Genomic DNA, 25,145 nt, shown 5'->3' with positions numbered 1-25,145 from the left:
CAAGCCTCTGCAGGCCTCAGGAGTGAGGGACCAAATTCAAACCCTAATATCCAGTCCCATGCAGACCAACATCGCCTGGTTTTCATTTCCCGCTGAAACTAGTGACACTTCTACCTTTGAGACCAGTAGGAACAGGAACAAGTTTGCATGATGCTGTCCCTAAATTCATCAAAGAAATTACCTTCAGTGTACTTCCATAAAGGTTAACAACAGCTTTCTGTACATAAAAGTTGCTATGTGAATGGTGATGAGATTTAACTAGACCAAAGTAAAAATATAGCCTTAGCAATTCAAAGCAACTGCAATTCCCTCCACCAGTACGCCTGGGAAGGAATGCTAGGGGCTATTTATATTCTGACTGAAGAAAAACATACACAATATCAAGCATAGCATGCCAGAAAATAGTTGGCAGGAGAAAACTTCTAGGGAATCATTAAAAAAAAAACTTTACTATCAGAAGATTTCTGATTAATTGTGTAAGTGAGATTTCTGTCAATTATACTATTGCAATCCCATAGTACAATATTACAAATTTAAATGTACACAAAAAAAAAAAATTATTACAAAGAAAATTCAGAGACTTTGAAGAAGCTATATCCAAAGTAATTGCCACTTCTGTGTACCTTTTGACTATTTCAACATAAAATTAATCTAATTCTTTACATGTTTATCTCCTACATTTTTGTTGTATTATTCTTTGGCTCCATTAATCAGTAAAAATGGGACATTAAGATGACGGCTAACCTACTTACCAGTTCAGTTGACTCTCAATATTAGCATTAGTTATCCCTTTATAGGATGCACAACAGTGGGATTATGTATTCTGGAGTATGTATATAATATTCAATTTTAGGCAAAAAGAATAAAAACTCAACAGTGGAGTATTTAAATTTTTTATTACATTTATTTTACTACAGAAATATAATTTGCCCTAAGTTTGAGGTGGTTTTGGTTTAGTTTGGTTTTAATGAGAGCTTTATTTCAAGAAGACTCCTCCTTTTCTTTACAGAATCCAACATCATGCCTATTATTTTCACATCACAATTTCTGAGAAATACATGAGGTAATTTGTTTTCCTGAATTTTTTTTACTGAGAACCAGCACTTCTAATGTCTGTAGGTAAACTTTGCTTCTGTGGGATGTCAATGGAAGAACTGATGTTCCTATGTATTAGTTTACCTTGCAAGATTTCCTCATTCAGATCGATATTCATGTTTTAGTGACTGAAAACATTCCTTTACATCCCATGCGCTAGACAGTTAACGAAATCTCTTCAGGAGTTCAGGCAAAGATCCACGTTTTTAAATGGAAAAAATAACAGCTATATTTAGAAGTGTCTTCTTTCTGTTCATGCTTGTATAATGAACAGGTTCTTTGAAAACAGGTATGACTAAAAAATGACACCTTCCCAGTTGTAAACCAGACAGATCAAGCCTTCGTCCACATTCAACCTCCAAACAGCTAGCCAGCCAGGTAGCCCAGTACCTCCCAGAAGTATATGCTTACTTGTATACACACAACATAAAGGAAGATTTGCAAAGACTACTTTGAGTCTGCTTTGTGCCACAGAGATACTGCACCTTGAAGGGATCAGTGTGGCCCTCTGAGTGAATCACGCTCAATACGTTAAATAGGTGGGGCTTTTATACATACATACGTATAATAATACATACCTACAACAGCAATGGCTGAGAAATTTAAAGTGAGATTTTATACACTAGTTCATAGGTACTGAAAGCAAAAAGAACATCTTGCTTGCAAGATGCCACTACTGAGCACCACAGATACAGCTTACATGTAACTGAAAACACATTTCATCTACTAGCTTCAGTTGTTTTATTTCTTCTAGTTTAGATCAAACCACATGCCTTGATCACACAGAATTCTGTCTGTAGGAAGGCACTCCCACATTTTTAACCCTTTGACATCTGCCACAGCTACTGTGCATCTTCAATTTCTGCTCCACCCAAGAAACTATAGGATATGTAAGGTCCGTGAGCATGTAACAGGGAATGATTTATTAATCTGTTCAGCTAGCTCAGCTAGTTGTATGTTTTCTTATCATTTAGTCATAAAAGGGAGTAAGCTTCAGTTTTCCCGATCGAGTCAATTTAAATATACATCCTTCAGATTTTCACAAACTTGAGGCCAGCACAGCCTCATTTTGCTGCTGTATACCTGCTAATTAGACCTAACACTATGCCTATTTATAGCTACTTTTAAAAATTATTTTTCCAAGAGCTTCTTCTTTAGAGTGAAAATTATGCTAGACTGAGGTTGGAGGAAAGATCTCGATCTCTTCTGTTATAAAATATGATTCTGATTAAGATGATAAAGGAATTTTAAAGGAAATGAAACCAATGTAAATGTATTCCATTTCCTCAAAACAAGTATTATTGAAGGAACTGCCAGGCATTCCTGAAGCAGCGAGCTACCACAAAAACAATACAAACAGATGCTGTACTATTCCACAAAATTTCCATTCTGGTTTGCTTGTAGACTATAAGTTTTGTAGCAACAAATGTTATGGGTAAGCAGAGATGATGACAAAGACATCTGGAAGATATTCTCAATCACAAGCTGATGGGGACCAAAATCCACTAGCCACAGGGGCTGCACAAATGTAGCAGCAATGGAGGCTGAACCATAAAACCCCAAATGCGGCTGATCCATCTACCCAGGGCTGTATCTTCAAGAGGTGTGTACCAATAGCATATGGAGATGCAGTAGGCAACTGACAAGCTCCATCCACCTCCTCCCTTGCCAACTGAGCCACAATGACTGGTTTTATGCTTGTTTTTAGTTTTCACCAACTGAAAAGTACAATGTGTTAGCTTAAACCACCTTCCTGATAATCAGATTTCAAGGTTGTTTAAACTAAACTGCTATGAATCACAAGATGATAAACTGAAAGCACACACACCCCGGATTATAATTGCTGGAGCCATGGGCAGTAACTTGACAAGCAATGTTTAACAAACTGCTTTAAAAGTGCCCACACCCTTGGTTAGATGATCAGTTTCTAAAGCAAGCAGGGAAATCTAGTTAAGGAAAAGTATTTCTGGGAAAAAAAAGTGTAAAGAGTGTAAAAAAGTGTAAAAAGTGTAAAGATCTATTGTTCCATTTTAAGACTAAATTTTAACACTCAATTTGTGATTAAATTTGCAAATAGTTATTTCATTCTTTCATTCTTTTGCTGATGCCCACTGAACACATCAGAGAATGATTAAGATGATGAATTTGAATGATTAATGAAAGATGAATCTGGGAACAGTAATTCTACTCATTCTACATTAAAACTACTATAAGATAGTAATTTACAGATTTGCATTTTGTTTTAAAAAGAAGCTGCATATCATTTGAGATAACTACTCCTGAAACCAGGTAGGCACACCATCCTTATGTTTTCTGAACAATTTAAATATTGTGAAGATACTATCAATTTTTATTTTCACCATATTTAGTAACTTTTTTTACATATATTTTGAGGCTGAGATGGGAGCAAAGAAACAGCAGAGAAATACTATGAAAACATCTATCTCAGATTTCATTACCAAACTGCTAGTACAATAAATCTCTCTTGGGAATTTAAAAACGTTTAGTGATTATTGTAAAAAAATTATGTCAAGCAATAACTGTAACTTTTCTTTTTACTACAATAAAGGAAGATTGACCTAATACTTCCATTAGATAACTTCTGGCTAATTATTTAAAAACTACATATTATGTCCACATCTACCATTCTGAGAGTGAAAATTATTTCATACTAAAAACAAGTGGGTTCTTTTTATTCTTGTTCCTCTCTGAAGCATAACTTCACCTAGTAAAAAACACTGTGGACATCAAATAGATGCGAGAAATATCAAAGTGAAAGTCACTTATTTGGTACCTTGTTCCATCCACTGGCATGAGCAGCTGTCTCTTGTGTGCGCTCTCGATATTCTTGATATGTCACCGGCCTGCAGAAGTTAAACCAACACTGAAAGTTATAAAAGGAAACAAAAGAACAAGAATAAAATAAAATTCTCAGTTTCCAAAGAACAAAATATTTTCACATGTATTACAGCAAATAATTTTCAAGAGCTAACAAGTCTTGCGTTTCAGGACAGAAAACACCAGCACCAGGGTCAGGAAGGCATTACCTTCTCCCAGTTACACAATTTCATATAATTGCTTAAGTGAATTTCATAATAATTTGAATTTCATAATAATAATCAAATTGTTAAGTCCTTATTACAACTTAAAGGACTTTAGATAAGTAAGCACTCTGATATGCTACCAAAATTTCTGAGCTCTTGCGTATAATTTTTTATAATCTGAGACTTTAAAGATAAAAAATTCCACTAAGAAATTCACATGTGTGATAGAGGTCAATGCAGAGTAAAATTTTTATAAACAATATAGGCTATGAACCAACACAGGCTGCTTGATCACATTATGTTACAGTTGAAGCCTTTATTTGCAAGAAACAGCACTTCTGATCACAAAACCCCCTTTGTATTTCAGTAGATACCTCTATTTTAGATTCATCGCATCTCTACTTCTCTGAATTGGGATGATGAAATTCCTCTCTTCCCTACTCTTTCCTCCAAGATCATACAGTATCTTAGAGTCAGTAACAATAAAGACTTTCTGCCAAGTGACTGCAGAAGATGTACTGCTTCAAAAGCAGTTGTCCTAAGCCTTTTGTCATGATGAGGCAAGTTCAGACTTTAGTTTAAGGGAAATAGCAGTAACTGTTATTGGACAGAAGACTGCTTGTTGCACCCCGAGAACCTGTCATGATCTAACAGCCTACTGTACCATAACATACTTGTTTATATGCATATAGGAGGACGGGAAAATACAAGCAAAATAAATAAGCATTGCATCAAATAGCACTACTGTAGGAAACATGGGTAAAAGAACAGAGTTAAAACACACTGGGGAAAATATAATTTGGGTTTGTCATTTTAAGTGCATTCTTTTAACTTCCTTGGTACATTAGTTCCTTTAAAACGCAAATCGAAATAAATCAGTGGGATGAGAAGAGCAACAACAGCTGCAGGAAGGATATTATCAAGACATTAAATAGTAGCTCTAGTTTGCCTTATAAAAAGGCACGCACGTCAACACATTTTCACAGGCATTTCAGGCTTTATATGTATGTATGTACATATATAAATAAAAAAAAATACTTAGAATGCAAATATTTTCCCATAGAAAACAGAAGAAGCCTAGAACATCAGGCTCCTAACAAGCTAAACCCACTTAATTTACAAAGACCTCATCTCAGGAACTCTCCAAAAAGAATCAACCTAGAGTGCACCAGTTATGACTCCTCAATGTCAGTCAACCAGCCAACTATCTACAACCTTTAAGACATTTAAACTTAAAATGCTGTTATTTCAATTTACCATTTTAGACACACAAAAAGCATGGGTTGCAAGGCTTACTGCTAATTTTCCAACTTGTTGCCAGTCTGGTTTTTTAGTGTGTAGTGAGGTATTTATCAAAACCTCAGTTCTTCAGAAGGTACTAAGTACAAGTTTTTAAGGCCACGCGGGGCAAATGCCTGGCTTGTAAAGGCAGATAAGCTTCTGCCGTTTCTGGAGGAACACACTAGCATATCTTTTGCCACTTAAGGAGAAACTTGTACCCCACATACTCTTTTCTGTCAGTCAATAATTGGTAGTTTACATAATACTGAACTTACTTTTTGACCTTATAAAAACTGCATATAGAAGCAGACAGTATATATGTTAGTTTCTGAAAGTTAAATGGTGAGTTGACAGAGTGTACTTTTCTCTTGGATGACTCGTGGAAAAAGAGACCACCATCTTCATCTGTCTGGTCAGATGTTACATGGCACCTTTGCTGTGACCAGGTCAGAGTCATAGAATCATAGGACAGTTTGGGTTAGAAGGGACCTTTAAAGATCATGGGCAGGGATATCTTTCACTATGTCAAGTTGCCCAAAGCTAGCGCTATCTGACTTTGAACAGTCAGTTTTAAATTATATTGGTCATAAAAAGTCAACCCTTAGTTGTTGACTAGGGAGCAAGTTAAGGAATAGATGGGCTAGTTAAGGAATCACAGAGTGGTTGAGGTTGGAAGGCACTGCTGGAGAATATCCTGTCCAATCTCCCTGCTCAAACAGGGTCTCCTACAGCAGGCTTCCCAGGACTATGCCTAGACAGCTTTTGAGTATCTCCAAGGATGGAAACTCCACAACCCCTCTGGGCAACTTGTGCCAGTGCTCAGTCACCCTCACAGTAAAAAGGTGTTTCCTGATGTTCACATGGAATGACTTCCATATTCGTAATCTTCCGGAAGTCTGCCATAAAGGGTATTACCCTCCTGAGGACATGAGATGCCTCTCCAATGCATGTATGGAAGGCTTAAGCCCCATGCATCAGAAAGTTTACAATAGGCGCTGATATCTAGGCTTCCAGTACCTTGTTGTTCAAACAGTTAATGAACAGCTACGCAAACTCTGAAAGAGTAGTACTAGAGATTCTCAGCTTCTTTTGAGCCATATTATTTAAAACAATCCACAAAACATAGACTCAGCTATTTGCTAATGCTGCCTTCACAACTGTATTTACGTAACTGTCCCTAAAGTAGCAACTTCCAACTCCAGCCCCCTACAAACACATTTTGGAGGTCACTCAGAACAGCCAGAAGTAGTTCATGTGGATCCATTAAAAACAGGCTGGTAATTTACAATAGAAAAACAAGCAACCACAATAATTTTACCAATTTGCAAAAGACATTAATCAAGATACTAGCATGCTATTTAAACAATAAGCTTAAACTGGCAGGACAGCTCTTAAGGCACCAAGGTTAGCCTAGGGGCCAACATTCGCTTCAGATGTGTGCCTGAATGGTGATCATAAAGCATCTAACTACCGTCCTTTCAGAGAAACTCTCTCACTCATCTTGAGCCAGACTACAAACAAACCTTCAGTTCTAGTCTTAACTATAAGGTAAAAGAAGTTAATCTGGCTACAGCCCAGCATTCATGAAATTGGCAATGGCAACGGGCGGCTGCCAGCTGCTAGTTTCACCAGCAACTCAAACTACTTGAATTAGTCTCAGAAGTTCAATGATAAAAGCTTAGAAAAATTCTAGAACTTACATTACTGCAAAGAGCAAATACCACAAAGAAGTATTTGCACATTACAACACAAAATAAAAAAACAGCTAGATAAAGGAACATTGAAAAAGAAAGAAATGCAATACAAAATGTATTCCCATCTTTAGCATTTTAGCAGCAGTCACAATGCAAAAGGAAACACCTTCCCTTTGAAAAAGCAAATGGGAACTCACTTGCTAAGCAAGCTCTGCAGTGCTTTGTGCAGATGTTCTTTCAATTCCTGGGACACTTTCTCCCCTAAATGAGCCAGGCAGTCTTCTATGGAGCTCTCTGGATTGGCAGGACTGAACACTGGGGAAGTGTGGCAGTCAAATCCTGTAGTGGTAAATGCTGAGAGAAAAAAGTATACGAAGTAAAATAAAATAGATTCATGTAAGAACATCAACAGTCTCAGATTTCTTATCTCACCAGTTAACACAGTTTACATAAGGGACAAAGAAATCACAACTCTATAGTCAAAGCATGCTATGAACAAGTATGGTCCAAATATACTCTGGAAGTGGTACTTACAAGCCATAGATGACTTCGAGCTACATTTCCCCTCCAGCTCTTATTTCACAACCGCATCCTAACCAGTGAGATAGCTGAATGTGCAACTATTCTCAATTTTAAGCTGGTGCCAACCCTGATGGAGCAGCAAGAGAGCCTCTTTTCCATGGTAAAATTTGCCCACACATTTACGTACCTGCAGCACTACTAGAGTATCCTTTTTTAAATGATAGTATTTTTTTAAATTTAAATTTTAAATGATAGTATTTTTAAATTTATAGTATTTTGTTCATATAACCTTTTCCTTCTCAGTTTAAAACATCTAAGAAAGGTCTGTATGGATGAACATAAACAGATCTAGAGCCTTTCTACTTCAGATTTCCAATTTGCAACACACATGCAAAGCAAAGATTGCTTCCAAATCATCCCTTGCTGGGAGTCCTATAAAAGCCACATCTATAGGTCAAAGCATGTCACAAAAAATAAAGCTGGTGGAAGCAAGAAATCAGTTGGTTTAAGTCCACACTCCCCTGAATGTTAGCTGCTGAGGAATGATTTAACTTCTGTCATCAACTGGAGCAGCTTAAGGGCTGCTTACATTTCATTATTTATAGTAGCCTATTAAATGTCATTCAATTGTTTGCTTTGGCTAGACTCCACCGCTCCAAACAGTAACGTTTAACTGTTTTACTTCATGTGATAATGTGTAGAAATCTTGTGGGGGGAGGAGGGTAAAGAGATTCAATGCGTCCAAAAATCTCTTTAACTAGAGTACCTGTTACAAATTAACCACCATTATAGGGCATAGAGATTATCGATTGGAATGGAAAAATCTGAAGAGCACCTTCCAAGATTTCTTCATCAAGACGTTTTAGCTCCTCCTCGATTTCTATTTTAATCTTCTCCAAAGCCTCTTTCTCTGAAGCATGTTGTGCCATGAGCTGTTGTTGAGTCCCTAAAGGAAACCAGAGAAATTATTCAAATGTCATATTTCAAATAAGGTAGATAATGGAACATGATATTGAAATATTCATTATAAAGAAATTCAAGGTGAAAGTTCTATTTCAGACAGCAACATAAAAAGTATGATCCCTTAAGGGCACTTATTAAAAAAGTTTTATTATATGAACCCAGAAACACATAAACTTCTGGGCCTATTCAAGACAGAATAGGTGCTTTAAATATGAATATATAAAAAAAAATTAGAACTGTAAAGCCACAAACAGAATATGTAACAGCTTTAAAAACAAACTTATCTTAAATTTAAGACCAAAATCAAACCAAGGCACATAAACAACCAGTCATAATACACTCATTATCAAGCTATACCAAAGCAAAGCAGACATAGGCATAAGCTTGATTTTTAGTAGCAAAATATAAAATTGATATTGATGCCTGCAAAATCTACAAAAATACTCAGAGCAACTATGTAATGACATCAATGAAGAGTCCCGAAATCTATTAACTATGCATCATTTCATTGTTCATGAGGACTCTACAGGCCACAATGAAATAATTTAAGACCGGGTTCACAAGTAATAATAGAGGCAAAAGACCCCACAATTGTCAGTCAATTGTCAATTCTCATCACCTATTCAAGTCATTTAGGAATTTGAAATGGCTGCATATCCCCAGAAGCACACATGCCGTGGTTTGGGATCATGAATACATATTCCATGTGCTGACTCTAGATATTTGGTAACAAGAAGTTGTTTCAGCCATATCATTCAGGATTACATAGATACTCAATCATCTTAATTATTACGCTGTAGCAAATGAGACACAAAACTGTTTCCAAACAAGCCAAGGTATTTAAAACATTTGAATCTCTAAAGAACTGCCTGCTGAACGTCAACCTTCCCAATACAAGGCCGTATGGCAAGCTAACTACTCAAGTAACTGCTTCATGGGATGGGTACTAATGGAAAGATTAGATGTCTGGGACAGAGTTCCAGCTCAAAACTCTTTGCTATTCAGCTGCTTTTTCTTTGGGTTTGCTCATCTTTATGTCTTCCTTCAGCTTTCAAGCATGTCTTCAAATCCCATTCTTACTGTTCCATTAACTGCTGTCTTATTTTCACCAAACATCACTGAATCAACAGCCTACCTCTGAAATTTTCTTCTTCCTTTCTTTCAATTCCTTAAAATGTCCTACTTGGAGATAAAATGGATCTCTGTTATATCCACACAAATATAAAAGTGAATTTTGTATCAAATGAATCCTGAAATAAATAAAAAAAGTGACCACAAAACTTCCCTTTGCTAAGTAATCCCCCTTCCAGCCGCTTCCTTCCCTAAGTTTTGGGTCAATTATCAGTCCTCATTAGCCTTGCACTCTGCTACTTTCAACAGTATCAGTGACTAGGTTACACAAAACATATTTTCTTAGCTCTCTTACTTCTGAATATTCCTTAGAATTCTTTTTTGAGACTTCATGCTCTCTTGTGCCAATGATTTAAACACCATCTCCTGGCCGACCTTCTGATAACATTGCCCATGTCCACTGTTTCTTACTCATGCACCCAAATACTGACGACTCTCCAACCTACCTCACCTCTCTGCGCCTACACCAACTGCCTACAGCTCTACCTGGGCATCTAGACATCGTTCCGCTCTACAGATATTCTTTACTCAGTTGAAGAAAATAAAAAGGGAAAGGATTTGTATCTGTAATGCTGGTATCATCTGACTTCATTTCTTCCTCATCCCTGATAGTTCACATCCAAATCTTCAGGTAAGTCCTGCAACACCCAGTGTAGCTTTCTGGCATGTCTGTTCATTCCTGTTTTGAACACACTAAATCGTAATTTGGTGGTCTTATGAACAACTGTCTATTTTCTTCAGTTCATCTCCATTTAAATCTGCTTAAACTCACTTAAAGTGTTCTATCGTCTTCCCCTTTCCTCCATAATGGACAAACAGTATCACTAGTTTTCGTATCAGAGTGTGTGAAAACCATAAAAGCAACAATACTAGTTAACACACATAGATGTGTAGTACACTGTGCATTTTCTGTATTTAAAAAACCACTAGACAATCAGGTTGCAAGGTCTCCTACATTTGAAAAATGTTAAAAATCCACAGAATCAACCCACTGAATGCTTAAAAACTCAGCGCTCAATAGATACCTGTGAGACATAATCTTTCTAAATCAATATACAAGTCAGTGTAAAATGTTTACATTTATTTATATGAACAGTTTAAAGGAACAACAGATAGTCAGTTTAATTCCATTTTACTTAACTACACAGTTAGATCGTCATCACCATGTTCAGAGTAACTTTATTTAGCTTCTTAAATCCCTTCTCAAACAGTCTCTCTCTGCCACTCTGAACAATGAATTCCAGAAAAGAGCAAACTGTTCTTCCTTTTGGTTAATGAACAGACACTCGCTAACGCCTTGTCAGTCCCTTTAAGGTGGCCTCCTTGAATGACTGGACCACTGCTTCACAGTCAAGCCCAGCAAGTATATGCAAGTACAAACTCTTATTTTAACCTGTGCTTCACCCTGTATATGGAAGGGATGAGGGTATTCAGAAGAGCACCCGTTCTCACGGGACTAATGTGATGATGATCACACATGACAAGCTGTCATACTTGATAATAAGTCACCCGGAAAATGGAAGGAAGAGAAATTCCATTGCTGCCAGCGCACAAAAGAGCTGTTTAGATAATCAGTGCTGCAGTCAATGGTTTCCATCTCGTAACACCCACAACTTTGCAGCAGCTGCTGATTCCAATAGCACCTGACTATTCAGTCGTGCCAAAACATCAAAAACCTACCCCTCCCGGACCAGTGACTTTGCACTGTTTATTCCCTTAATTATCAATGGACTTCAGCTTTCTGCATCTCCTGTATGTTGACCCCTACTAACAAAAATTGCACCCAATGCTGGAGAACAGTGTATTCCAATAGCAAAGGTCCTCAGCGAGCAGTATCTTTTCCTCCTTTAGACAACTTCCAATGCAGTTTGCAAATAGGTAGAATAAAAGAGTAAAAATAGCTTCTAGTAGATGAGAACATATTTTAGTTGTTTAATAATGCAAATGGTCACACCAGAAATGGTACCTGTAAGATCCATAAACATTGAATGCTTTCCTATGCTGAAAAAATGGGTTTGCCTATTACGGGCTTTTGGTAAATTGACTCTGAAAAGCCCCTTCCCAACCCAAAGACACAACAAACCTCTGTTACACAGTCTTACACAAAGAAGTTAGTGCATTCTACTTTCTATTTATAGAATAAATGTTCCCTTTTGCACAAGTGTGTTCTTGTTAAGATGTTGTTTTTCAGGTATTTGGAGGTAACCTGCAAAGTAGGGGAAAATGTATTCTAAAAGTTCATCAGGCACTGCATCACTGACAATCAGACAGTGTTATAACTACTAAATAAATGTAATACTTCAGTAAAACTCTACCGATAAGGCCATTCCAGAAGTTTAGCAACAATACAAGACTAACCCGTTCCCCAGGTTTCATCCCAGGAGGAAGAGGGATGGGAAATCATTCATCAGAGCTAGAGAGCCTGCACATCTGATTCTAGTGTTTGTGTCCAACTACAGCTAACAAGAGACAACAGCAACTATAAGGAGAGACTGAAAAGGTGTTACATCTTCTTAATTCATGCAGGGTCAATGAAAAAGAAAGCCTTTGATGTCACAGACTGCTCCCAAATTTTTGTTTTCATGCTTGTAATTTTAATTTACCAATATCTCTGTTTTCAAGTTCTCCTAGGTTTCTATATTACCTTCTGTATAGTTAACATTGACTTAAAAATTTACTTTCAGCATCACTCTAGTACCTCTTTAACATCTCAGATTTTTTAAAACAATGAGAAAAAGTAAGAGTCTAAAATTTATGCAAGCACTGAGAAGTGACAAAAATATAAGAAATCTCTTTACAAATGTGTTCATCTGTTTCCTTTAATGAAAAGTATATCCATTACCCCAGCAAACTGCAGAACACAGCCAGCCATACACAGATGGAGCCCTTGATTTTAAAAGCAGCTCTTTATAAACCGTAAGAAGGCTCATCTTAAAAGAAACTAAAAAAGTCCAAAATATTAAGAACTAAAAAGAGACAAGACATTGCCAACCAGCAATCCATTATTTTGTGGGCAGAGAGGAGGCTTAATTAAGTGGGAATTCACATTCCTGGAGGGTTCACATCTTTCTTCTCCAAGTCACACCCCAAAAGCTCCCTTTCCTTGCCTCGGTTCAGGAAATAGCTCCCCGTTACCATGAACTGGATTGGTCTGACATAAAATGTAGCTTTTCAGACTGTGACTTTTTAGCCAAAGTAGGTATGTTTTGCCCTAAGAGGAAAGTTTCTAAGGAACAAGTTGCGCATCTAAGCTAAAAACACCTCAGAAACTCCTTCATTATCTACAGACCAACAATAGGTACTATGAAGGGTAAGTGAAGATATAGGGATGGAGTACAAAGAAAACCAAGATATTCTGCAACAGCCACTCCAACAGCCACCTGATGACAGAAAATCTTGCAACAGCAGGTAACCCACCCATGACAGTCAAAACCATATAAAAGAGGTACCATTGTTAGATTTGGAATGGCCACTAAGGACATTAACGCACAACACACAAAACCTGACCATCTCTGCCCATTTATAAATGTGTTTCCTGAGATGTAAGAGTTCACTTCTAACCGAAGCACGTAAACAAATAAACGAAAACCCATTTCTCAACACTGCTCAGCTGTAAGAAATGTGTGTGGGAAATCACTAAAATGGCTTGATCGTTGGAGATATACAGCACTTCATACAGCAATTCCAAAACAGATAATAAATGGTCAAAAGAACATTGTGCACAATAATTGGATTAAATTAATTAAAGTGGATAGCATGCACCTCAGGGAAACTGTAAAACTGTCAAAACCTTGTTCACCTCCTGAGTATTCTATGCCACCATGCAGTAGTGGCATTGATTATAACTTTTTCAGATGCTACGTGAGCCAAGGGATTAAGATTTCTCATTGTGTCAAGGAAAACACAGGAAAACTACTTTCCTTCAGAATCTTCGTTATAGCCACAGGCTCATGGGATAGGGTCAAACCATGGGGAAGTAGATTAAAAACCAGAAATACATTAAAAATTACTCCCTAATGAAACATAAGGAAGCATTTGTAATACAAATATATTGAATCACAAAAAAAAAAGTACTTTGACTCACTTAAAAAGTAAGTAGCATTAACAACTGCAGCAGACTGGAAGCTTCTGTAATGAGGGTGAACTTCAGGGGGAAATTTCCTGTGTATGAACCAGTAGTTATAGATACTACAAGAGTTCTGAAAAAATATTAAAGCATCTCTCCACAATCTAACAAACAGATAACTGAGAGCTTCCACACACATTTTAAATAATCGTACTCATCTGTGGCCTCAAACCACATGAACTTACATAGATGATATCTTATCGTGGGTGTTTTATCAGATTTATCCAAGCAATTTGTATTATTCATCTACCTGAAAACCTACCAAAAAAGTAACACATTTACCGCTAACAGATTTTGCTTTAAATAAACTGAAGTGGGTGCTATGCAGAATCACTATTCTGCCAAAACTGCAGTAGAAGTAATCTCTGAAACTATTGCCCAGTTAAATTTGCCAGATTTTCCTCTGGAGACACTGAAATCCACTACAGAATATTACACTGAAATCCACTACAGAATGCTATAGGGCTGTAGTATCAAAAGATTGGTTTGTCCAATAAAACTGTCTTTGCTTCAAGAGCCTGGAATACTGCAGATGGTTCTCTTTTCAGTCCCTGCACCGAAGAGCAGCTATCTAAATAAAACTGTCGAAGGAGTAATCAGATGTTAACTTAAAGATCAGTCTTCTTTGCTTGAAGTGTTTTTAGCTCTTGCAATTGAAGCCATCTTTCTTGCAACAAAATCAAGACCAACCAAGAGATCCAAAAAGGAAATACAGTGAGATAATTTTCTATGTAATTTATCTGAGTTTTCTCTTTACTAAATAAAATCCCTCCAGCCATCACTCTAGTAAAGCATATTATGTCTGCAAAAAATGAGAAGTTTTAACATGAAATCTAACAACTATCTTAAAGATTTACTCTTATCTGAGTTTTTGGAACAAAAAGACATACATCAGAAAAAGAACTCTCTAGTACAAAATGCAGGAAAACATGTTTGGGGGAGATGACTGTAGGAGGAAAGGGAGGGGAATGGACAAAAGCATTCAGTTTCTCATACCAGTTCTAGCAGAGATAAAATAGTACCACTCCTGTTGGGAAAGATCGCTTTTTTGGTTGTTTTTTTGAGCTATCAGATGCATTTTCTAATTTAACTGGAGTGTTGAAACTTCACTGAAATCTGGAAGACTGCTGTAGGAGGAAACTCAAGAGAGGTACAGAAATACTAACTACACCTAATGTGCCTTATTTCCCCATGTTCTATATACACACAGTGGAAAGAGAGAAGGTCCTCCAGCGAGTGATACAAGGTGGCTGTAATTAGGATCCTGCTCTGAACTGCCCTCTAGAGGAGTCCTTCGCGCTCCAATACTGAAGGAGACAGAACAGGTTAACACAGTGAGGACAAAGCCAGCCTTTCTGGATACTCCTCTTATATTGTAATATGATACAACAATCAGACAAAGAGTAAGGACTTATTTGGATCTAAGAAAAAGATATGAAGGGAAAGTACCATATACCAGAGTCAATACCTCATATGAATGAAACATAAAATAGAGAAGCGTTCCGCAACTAAAATAGAAACAGGCAATTGCCAAACATCACTGCTTCAATTGTTTCCCATGAAAGGTCTGTCAGCACAATGACCAAATTAAAGCAAAATAAGATTAAGTGACAGGTACTTTGTATCAGAATCCTCTCAATTCATAAATCAACAGCATTCAGCCATAGAGAATAGAAAGACTACTGACCAGCGTTTTAAAGTACCACAAAAATCATCAATGAAAGGAACTTGGGATCAGTCAAGATATCGTACTAACGGTTGATGACAGTGCTTGAAAAACACAGCGAAGCACGATGTAATGTCATGCTGTTATTACCCCTCATATGTCTTCCTTACCAAAACCCAGAAGTTTCCTCCTCATGATGGGATTCTACACAACAACTATTCATTTTCATTTACTGCTTTCACATCTCTTTTGTTCTAACCAGGTTTCTCAGATCACGCTTCTTACTGTAATACCCAGCTCCCTTCCAGCAGTGCATTAGGCAGTGCAGGTAATATCCATTACGGGCTGCTGCCTCTCTCGCTGTCTCCCGAGGGGGGAATACAGAGCATATCGAGCAGAGTGCTCTGGTACAGCTCTCCGCAAGCAGGCATCAGCCACGTGCCAGACAACAAGGAGATACAGACTGTATATATAAACTACTTAATATTCAAAGAAGATGCATACAGTGCTTCAAGATAAACACATGGCTGTTACCACACATACCCTGGCAGTGCAGCTGAAACAACTGTTCAGTTACAAGCAACGAGAGAAAAAGTAGGAGAAAGGGTTTTTAAAAAGTAACTGTCAGACAAATGAAAGCTGTTGGAAGCCTGGAAAGCAGAAAAGCCACAGGAGAAGTGAGTTAGGAAAGAATGAAACAAATCCTGGAACAGAAGGATGAAGTGTTTGCACTTAGTTCAATTACAGCCTGAAGCCCATCCAAGGCATTACAAAACAGAGTGAGAAACAGCATGGCAGATTAAAAGTAAGGGAAAATCATTTTATCCAGAGACTTTGATCAGAAAGCAGTAAAAACACTGAGAGAGAGATCTAATTACAGTGAAGGATGACCAGGAGAGGAGAAATCTGTGGTCACTGTCTGGTTTTGGGAGCGAGGGTGGGGAAACGTAGGATAATTTCCTGTTTAGAAGGGAAGGTTTAGAGAACAAAGATGAAAGGACAGATTTGGAAAGTATCAATGCTTTAAAGTATTTTAATAGCAAATCCAACTACAGCCTGCTGTCACACAAGCTAACATATCTAAATAATATCTGAAAAGTAGACTCAACAGTTATCTTTACTCAGAAGCTTAGAAGTCCTCTTAATTGACTACAAAATTTTTATTTAAGCATTTGTAGCTTCCTCTTTATAAAGTTTTAATACTGCTCTTTAATTCAAATATTTCTTAGAATTTTCAGTAATAAGAATCAGTTGAAAGGTTTCCCCTCAATTTGCAAATATTTCAAAGGTAACTACAGCCAAATTCTTAAAAAAAAGCTTCAAGACTAATAGTTTCCTTTCTGAATCTTGCATTTACAGAACAGAGGAGACTCTTCCACATTGTAGCTTTATATATACTCGATACATTTCCAATTATAGCCCAGTTATCCCAGATGGGATATTCAGAATGAGACGTTATTGCTAAAATAAGCACATTTTCCAACAAAGGGTTTTATGAAACAGCATCTTGGCACTAAGGTGCCTCTCCTTGCATGGACCACAGATGCAGTCAAAGTGGAAGTAACAGACATACCTTAAATATACTAAGATTAATTTTATAAACGATATATAATATAACCAGCATATGCTATATGCTTTAGTGCCAAACTGATAAAATAATTTCTGTCATAACTTTGATGCTATCTTTTCTTTTCAGGAGCTTCTCACTTCATGACAGGCAAGTTCAGTAAATGACAGAGTATACATTCTTAAATGCTTGTTCAAAAAAAAAAGATTCTGAAGACTGTCTTCGTTTTTTTTTTTTAATATGCCTTTCATCAGAGTAAGTTCTCAACCACAGGAACTAGTAGAGACTGAAACGTCATTAAGAAGTGAGAAGCCACCAAAACAATCCTGACAAACAACATCGTTTAAGTGCTTGCCATCACAAAAAAAGTTTTACTACCTAGGTTTATGTGAAACACAATCTATCAAATTTCTTTTATTCTGCCTCCTCTTTATTTACTTAACCTCCTATATGCATAAACCTGTTCTGGAAGAAATATCTGACTCTATCTGACTCCATGCAGTCCTTGACTTCTTAAAAATAAATAAATAAATAGATGCAGCATAGGCCAGGTTAAACCTCGCATCTCTGCACTACCACTGACTGACAACAACAGAAGCATTAACGTAATAGGGCAAAACTATTTGGCGCTTGAGATTGCTCAAGTCATCGCTCAGAGTTTATGCCGGTAAACACCTCATCCCTGCTTACTTCCACTTGCCTCCCAAAAAAAGCAAGCATGGGCTCAAATTCTCAAGATGGCTCAACAAAGATAATATATATCCATCCCTCTTAACCTCAAGATAGCTACTAAAACCACTTATTTGCTTCATAAACACCAATTGGCCCTGGCATAGCTCAAATTAAAACAGTAATCTAAATACAAACAGCTTTGTTTCCATCAGCACCTCTTCCCATTATTTTAAATGAATAAAATAAGAGATGCATTATACTAAACATCAGGCTAACATTCTGCATCCATGCACAAACAGCTAAAGAACTAATTGCAAATACAGTTGCATACGTAAATAGGTGCAGATGAACATGCAAATATTACCTTGAGTTGAAGGAGGAGGATGCTCCTGTGGCTTCTCTTGTGATAAAAGTCCCAGGTAGCTGAGAACTACGTATTTTGTTTCATAGTGAAATCCTACAGGCACAGCAGTAGAGGACGCCATCGGGTTGGCTTGCAACGTGGCAGTGCTCTTACGGGGCACGTAGGGTTTTCTCTGGGTAACTGAGGAAGACTGTAAGGAAAGAATAGTGTGTTTTGTTTGTTTTTTTTATAAGGCTGCAATAGGTCATGAACTCATACATAACAAGGAATTATGTAACAATCGTGAAGTAATATCCAGGTTTTTGCCCTGATATCCTATGCATTCTTATTTTAATAAGAACCATACAGAGTAAAACCAACTGCCCCCCAAGTCCAGTGCCCTGCCTGCCTGCTGCCACCAGTGGCATTTCTTGCTCCTGCTTGGCGTACACACCCTCACGTGAAAGTAGATTGAACAGTTCCTCACCATGTGTCTGCCTCCTAATGCCTCCCAATTCAACCACACACAAAAATACACATGTATTCAAGCGAAGAGGTTTTGAGGGATTCTGAAGACTTAGTTAACTACAATTTGAGGTAAAAAGACAGGTTCTAAGGAGTCTCTCTTCCCCTAAGCCTCCAATGAGTATTTTCCCAATTCTCTGCTTTTCAGATTCTCTATTACGATGCTTAAAAATTTTAATGCAGAAAAAGTGACCACAATTGCCTCAGATTCATTTTCCTGTTCCAACAGCAATGGAAAACATATGGTCAACAGAGGAAATTCCACATTCATTGTAGGGATTGGAAGAACAGATGGTTGTGTGTCCTGGATTTCTCACCCAGACATTGATACTTATAAAACAGAAATCCACACCTAACAGCAACATTTGGCCAAAGAACTTCCCTGTTTTACTTTCATTGTTTTCTCGCTTTTTTCAAACATCCAAATAAGAAGTTTTTGCAATAATGAAAAACTAAGGTAGAGAGAAATTAAAAACAGCCATAAAGGACAAGGGGAAAAAAAAACATATTTCAGAAGGCAACATGGAAGTGGGGAAAAAGCCATACAACAGATTGAAAGGAAGTTTCCGATTAATCAACGTCTTTTAGCTCTTTATATTAGGAACAGTCTGGATAACTACTTCCAACGCACAATCTACTCGATGAATCAAAATAACAATATTTAGGGCTTTAAGATAAACTCTCAAAATTAAGTTCTCCATCACTTCAAAGAGTCATCCCCAAACAAGTAGTAGTCCACTAGGCATGTAGAAAAGTTCATGCTACACAACAGCTACTTAACAGGTACTGAAAGGGATAGACAATTTAGTAGTGTGCGAGTGCAGTTACATTTAGAATAAATATTTAAACCAAGTTTAAAGCTTAAAGGAGTTTGAATGAGAAAAATGCTATATACACAGAACAGGAGTTGGAACATCTCAAGAGGGTTCCTGCTTACAGTGGAAATGCCTTGAGACCAAGAGAGAGAACCAGGTTCCCAAATCAAAGCACAATCTGCAAATGAAGGCTCAAGATTAAGAATAATAATAATAAACAGAGTAAGCAAAAGAAAAGCATCGATTTGTCTAGCTATGCAAGATGTCTGGGCTAACTTCTAACCCTCCTCCTCCCTGGAAAGGAATTCAGATTAATAGCAGTACAACTGGTTACTGAGGATAAACAGAACCATAACTGTGCTGTGGCATGGTTACTGTGTGAGTAGGCAGCTTGGCAAAGAAAAAATTATCCGTCAAACTAAAAGCTGCGAAAGGAAAAGAGTTGGTGTAAAATTGGCTAAGCGTTCTTTAGTTAATCTTTAGCAACTCTAGTTTCTGAAACTCATTCAGTAGTGAAAAGAGGAGAGGACTCTTTCATGAAGACTATATTCTGGAAGCTCTGCCTTTTGCTATGTATTTCAAAATGCCTGAAATCCTTTACTAGAAAGATACGGTTGAGTCTTTGCTATGGCTTGAACCAAAGTAGTGATTCATATAGGAAGAAACCAATGTCAAAACTTGGAGTCAACACTCATCTCTCTTCCCTTGGAGCAGTAATCTTACACCTATGTTGCCTCTTCCATCCCAGAGTGCTCTACAGGCAACGTTATCATACTTCAGAAATGTAAGAAATTATAGCAGAGGATAAGCACAGCTTTTGCACAATACACAGTTACCCTTCAGCCACTCCCATAAAACTGAGACTTTCATAAAGCAGGGAGATTTGGAAAAAATAACTGCTCAGAAGACTTTAGGATCCTTTAATAAGGCTTTTCAGACCAGTTCCCCAGATGCCATCACCATATCACATGCTCACATCACCAGGTGTGAAAGATGCCATTCACCAAAAAGCAAAAGCTCCCCAGCACGTTTTAGTTCTGGTTTGTTCAGTAGAGATCCACAGTCCTGAAATCAACACGCTTCTCGCAACGCTCACACAGTGAATGGGAGCCCTTCCAGACAACCTGAACTGATCTGTCCTGAAAGAATCAGTCTGATGGATGGTCCAGAGACATCCAGACAATACACCGTGGATCAAAGAACAAGTCTGAATATGTAACAAAGATTCTTCTTCAAAGTATAATTCCAAATCAACACAGAAAACGAAAGAAAAAAGTCGATCAAAACAAGCATCAGACTCCATACCAGCACAGTGATCCATGTGCGACAGTGAGGCCTAATTCACGAAAATTTCAGTATGCTTAGCTCAGCACCTCTGGAGGGAGGAGGGAAAAAAAGAGAGCGAGAGAGAGAGAGAGAGAATCAGAGCACAGCTTATTTAAATAGTGGTTAATGTTTCCCTGGGAAAAGAACGAAGGAAAAAAGCTTTGGATGAAAAAAAGTAATCACTTTGGTCGATATATTCTGAGAGGTAGTTTTATACCAAAATGAGAAGGAAGACTTAAGAACTTGAATGGAAGAAATATCTTCAGCTTCACATAAAAGAATGTCAGACTGGAAACGACTTCAGAATCACTGGTCCTCCTTTGAGAGAAACCCACAGCACAGCAACTGAATTACTCATTTTGAATTGTGAATGACTGTTTTTGTTTACAGAAAGAAATAGAGAAATATTGACTCAGATACTGCAAATATCTCAGAAAAGGCCATTTTTCAGGAATGAGTGGGATTAAAAAAGGACACGCAGCTTGAGAGACCAGATCAGAGGAAGGAGAGCTTTCTACTATGGGACCAAAATGGAAAAGAGTCCAGAAACCTTTTAAGAAAATAAGACAAAGGCTTGTATGGGAGATGTAACGGAGCAGAGGAAATAAGGCATTATACAGACTATGTAAGCCTCAAAGCAAGAGCAAGAGGGTTACTTCTGGTGTAACAGATTCACTGCAAGAATATTGCCTTTTAAAAAGCTAAAGAGATAAAAATTATTACCAATTACTCCCTACAAAAAAATTCACCCTCCTTAATCACCCTTGGGAGAATAAAAGGCTACACCTGTTGAAGCTTACTTAGCTTGTTACTCCTCTGACCCTGCTGTCACTTGCCTCATGTGGGCTGAGCTGCTCAACCGACCTGAGAACAGCAGTTCCAGTCAGACTGACATTTCCTCCTGCAATCTGTCACATCCTAATCCATAGAAGAGTTATATGTTAGATAACGGGCAACGCAAATCTACCAATGAGTACAGTGAATATAATCCCCTAGCAATGAGGCTCTGCTATGTTTTAGTCCTTACCCGCAAAATCCTAGCATGCATCAAGCTACGTTTACCGTGCACCATTCAAAAGACAAAATGCAACAGCATTACAATACTGCTCGTAAGAACAGTTCACCAGCTGCCACCAAGATCTACTGCACATCTATTCGACTGTTGCGGGTCAGAGACTTGCCTTTCGCATTTAGAGCTGTAGCCTTATAAAGTATTTTGCTGCATGTTTATAAACAAAATAGCAGGTGATCAATATCGCTACTGATTTCTAATGCGCTAAAAACACAGGTCCAGGAACAATAGCACAGTCACAGACTGACTTCTTTTTACATGTAACACCGCCACCGTGACCGTAGTCAAGTCCCAATCAAAAACGGAGTCAATCTAGGGCTGGATGCAGTTCCCAGGTACAGCCCAGGTTACCAAGTCTCACTTACCAGCTGCAAAGTTAATCATCCTAGACCACTGCTCTATCAGAATGCTTCCTGCTGCTGGAGAATTATTTCAAAGCATGCATGGTCTCAGTCAGCAAGCGTTCACCCAAGCACGGACAGGGAGATTTAGCGAGGCAACGAAACGGCAGCTCCGGAGTTCAAATCATTTTTAGGGCAGTGTGCCACTGATACATTCACAGGTTTGGGTCATCCTCCTGTTATCAATCTCTGCAACAGGTAACCACTCTTAGTTCAGTCTAATCTACAGCCTTACATTTAATCAGTGCTCTTTATCCAAATGTACCGAATTTCAAGGAGTTGCAAGTCTACAAAACCACACCCCATATCAACAAGATGGAAAATATTCAAGTGCTCTGCAACCTTACCAGAAGGCTTGTGTGGGGATTTTAGATGAGACTTGCATGTGTAGACTAGTTTAACCTCACAGCAGTTTGTCTCTGAAAACACTTCACGTAACAGGTAGGACTTTCCAAAGCACCCGACTGCGATCAAGTTGGAAGATAAATTCTTCAGAGTACTTTTCCAACAATATATGATGGTATGACTAGAAGATTGTTTTTAATAAACTGAGAACTACTGAGTTCAAACATGTCAGTTCTACTGGAAACTAATCAATATTGCATCCATTACTGATCCTCTAGTGGCACTTAAAAGACAGAAATACTGGAAAATACAATAGTCATTTATCTGGGCAGTGGTTTTAGCTGACCTTAGAGGGAAATGTAATTAAGTGAGCATTCGAGGCAAACGGTTTAATTTTTCTTTTAGGAAGAAAAACTTCTCTACTATAAAGGTTCTCAATCTTTTCCAGCTTTAAACCAGCTTACCACAATATTAAATCATTACAAACCCAGCTTTCATTAACAAGTTCTCATTCACTTTTTTAATTTGCCAAGTGCTATTTGGATTTGAAAGCGAACAAGAGGACAGGCAGGTAAGGCAGAAGCCCTGGGCTCACTCTAAGTTTCAGCAGTGCCAGACAAACGCAGAGCCGGAGCAGACGAGCAGCCTGTGAGAGCACAGCGTAAGCTACTCAGTTAGTACGGCGATGAATGAGATATTTATATCTGGGCAGAAACGACAAGGAGCAAAGAGCCGGGATGAGTCAGCCGGCGGGGTCCGTGCGGGAGCCACAGCCTACGCGCAACAGCGGCAGGTGCGGGCAGGCAGGCCGCAGCCCAGCCCCTGCGGCTGAGGAGCCGCCGGCTCTCCTTGCCGCCGCCCTTCAGGAGCTACCGGAGGGGGCACAGCCCCTTCTCCCACACCGCGGGGCCCGGCCCGGGACGCTCTGGGGACGCCGCCACCGCCCCTCGGGGCTGCCCAGGGCGCGGCGGGACGGAGGGACGCGTCCTTCAGCCGCAGTCACGGCGGGGGGCAGGGGGGCCAAGGGCCGCCGAGGGGCGTGGCCCCGCTGCGCCCCGCCCCCGCGGGGAAGTTCTCCGGCCACCGACCCCGCGGAGAGCGGCCGCCTCCCCCCTCCCCTCCCAGACAACGCGGGCGGGGGAAGGGTGGGGGAGGAGGCGCGCACACGGCCGCCGACCTGCTCAACGGCCGCGCCGTCCTCGTGCCCGTTCCCCGCCCCCCCCCGCCCCCAACTCCCGGCCGGCGGGGGCGCGAGGGGAAAATAAATAAATAACCCGCGCGCCCGCCCGCTCCCCCCCTCCTCACCTGCGAGCGCCGCAGGGCGCGGAGGGGCGGGGGGGAGGAGGAGGAGGAGGGAGAGGAGGGGGCGGGCGGGGCGCGCGAGGAGCGGCGCTGCTCCGGGTCGGTCCGCCGGGGGTGGTGGGCGCGCGCGCGCGCGCGCGCGAGGCGGTGCGAGCTCTGCCCTAATTTGCCGCCGCCGCCACCGCCATGATGGAGGGGCGGGGAGGAGGGGGACGGCGGAGGGGGCATCACGTCACGGCAGTTTGTGTCGCGCGTCACGGCCCGCGCCGACGCCTCTCCCACCACGTGACTTCCCGAGGGGGCGGGGCACGGCCGACCCGTCACCCGTGGCCGCTGCCGCGGCGGCCGGCCCTTCCGCCGCGGCAGCGGCCACGGGTGACGGGGCGGTCGTTCCCCGGCGCCGGAGGGCGAGGCGGAGAGGAGGGGAGCCCCTCTTCCGGGGCGGACACCGGCCTGAGCGGGTTTCCCGCGCTCAAAGGCGCAAATACAAAAGGAAAAGGCAACCGGAGTGATTAGCGCGTGTTAACCCCTTCGCGTCTTCCTCACGGATTGTGAGAAAAATAACGGACGGCGGTTAGTTTCCGCCGCCCTAATCCCGTCCGCACGACGTTAGGCGTCTCAAACAGAAAGCTGCCCCTCGGCCTGGGTAAAGTTCCGGCTGTTTTAATATTACTGAGATTCTGACTGAAATAATAAATGTTCTCAAGCTCCAAAATACAAGTTTTCTCCCTGCATTGTAACATAATTGCAATATGAAAAAAAAAAACCCACAAATTTTTATAATAAGGTTTTTCACATTGAAAAAAGGGTACAGGAAAAATTAAGGAAATAGAAATAAGCCAGAAAGAAGCGTGGATATGACAAATACCACATTTGACGCCGATTTGTAAGGAACAGCTCTTATTTTTTCCAGTAAATGCACCTGCAGAGTGGAAATAGCAGCTTCCTGCCAGCTAGAATAAACAAATATTGTTACAGGTTATGAAGATTGCTTTAAATTTGCCATGAAGAAAATAATGGAAGCAGTAAAGGAACTCCTGAAGAATCAGCACATCATTTGAAAATGGTCCTGAACGTTTCTGGATCACAAAATGACAGAAGATAATGATGATGATAATAATAATAATAAATCTCCACCATGTATTCCCACAAGGAAATGCTGGTGCCGTAACTGCTAATCATAAAAGCACAACCAGCCTGTGGGGCCCATGGCAAGACTCCCCCGTAGGCCGCTGCCACCTGGCAGCCTGACCTC

General features: G+C 39.7%; 1 protein-coding gene across 7 annotated transcripts in view; it reads right to left on the bottom strand.

Moving 5' to 3' along the window:
* BCL2L13 (BCL2 like 13) overlaps positions 1–24,139 on the bottom strand; it is a 47,796-nt gene extending 23,657 nt beyond the window's left edge. For 3 of the 7 annotated variants that reach the window (XM_075159583.1, XM_075159592.1, XM_075159601.1), the window contains exons 1-5: positions 23,894–24,138; positions 18,126–18,315; positions 8,472–8,582; positions 7,312–7,468; positions 3,890–3,959 (exon numbers count right to left, since the gene is read on the bottom strand). In XM_075159583.1, the coding sequence (XP_075015684.1) occupies positions 3,890–3,959; positions 7,312–7,468; positions 8,472–8,582; positions 18,126–18,315; positions 23,894–24,118 (753 nt within the window). In that variant the 5' untranslated portion in view covers positions 24,119–24,138. Of the gene's footprint in view, positions 1–3,889; positions 3,980–7,311; positions 7,469–8,471; positions 8,583–18,125; positions 18,316–22,590; positions 22,611–23,893 lie in introns of those variants that run through there. The other 4 variants (XR_012675137.1, XR_012675135.1, XM_075159566.1 and 1 more) reach the window with 4 other exon arrangements.
* Positions 24,140–25,145: the final 1,006 nt, after the last annotated feature.

Source organism: Calonectris borealis, chromosome 1 (genome assembly GCF_964195595.1).
Source record: "Calonectris borealis chromosome 1, bCalBor7.hap1.2, whole genome shotgun sequence".
Lineage (NCBI taxonomy): Eukaryota > Metazoa > Chordata > Aves > Procellariiformes > Procellariidae > Calonectris > Calonectris borealis.
Note: the sequence above shows the minus strand (reverse complement) of the source record. Positions and strands in the feature narration are given on the sequence as shown.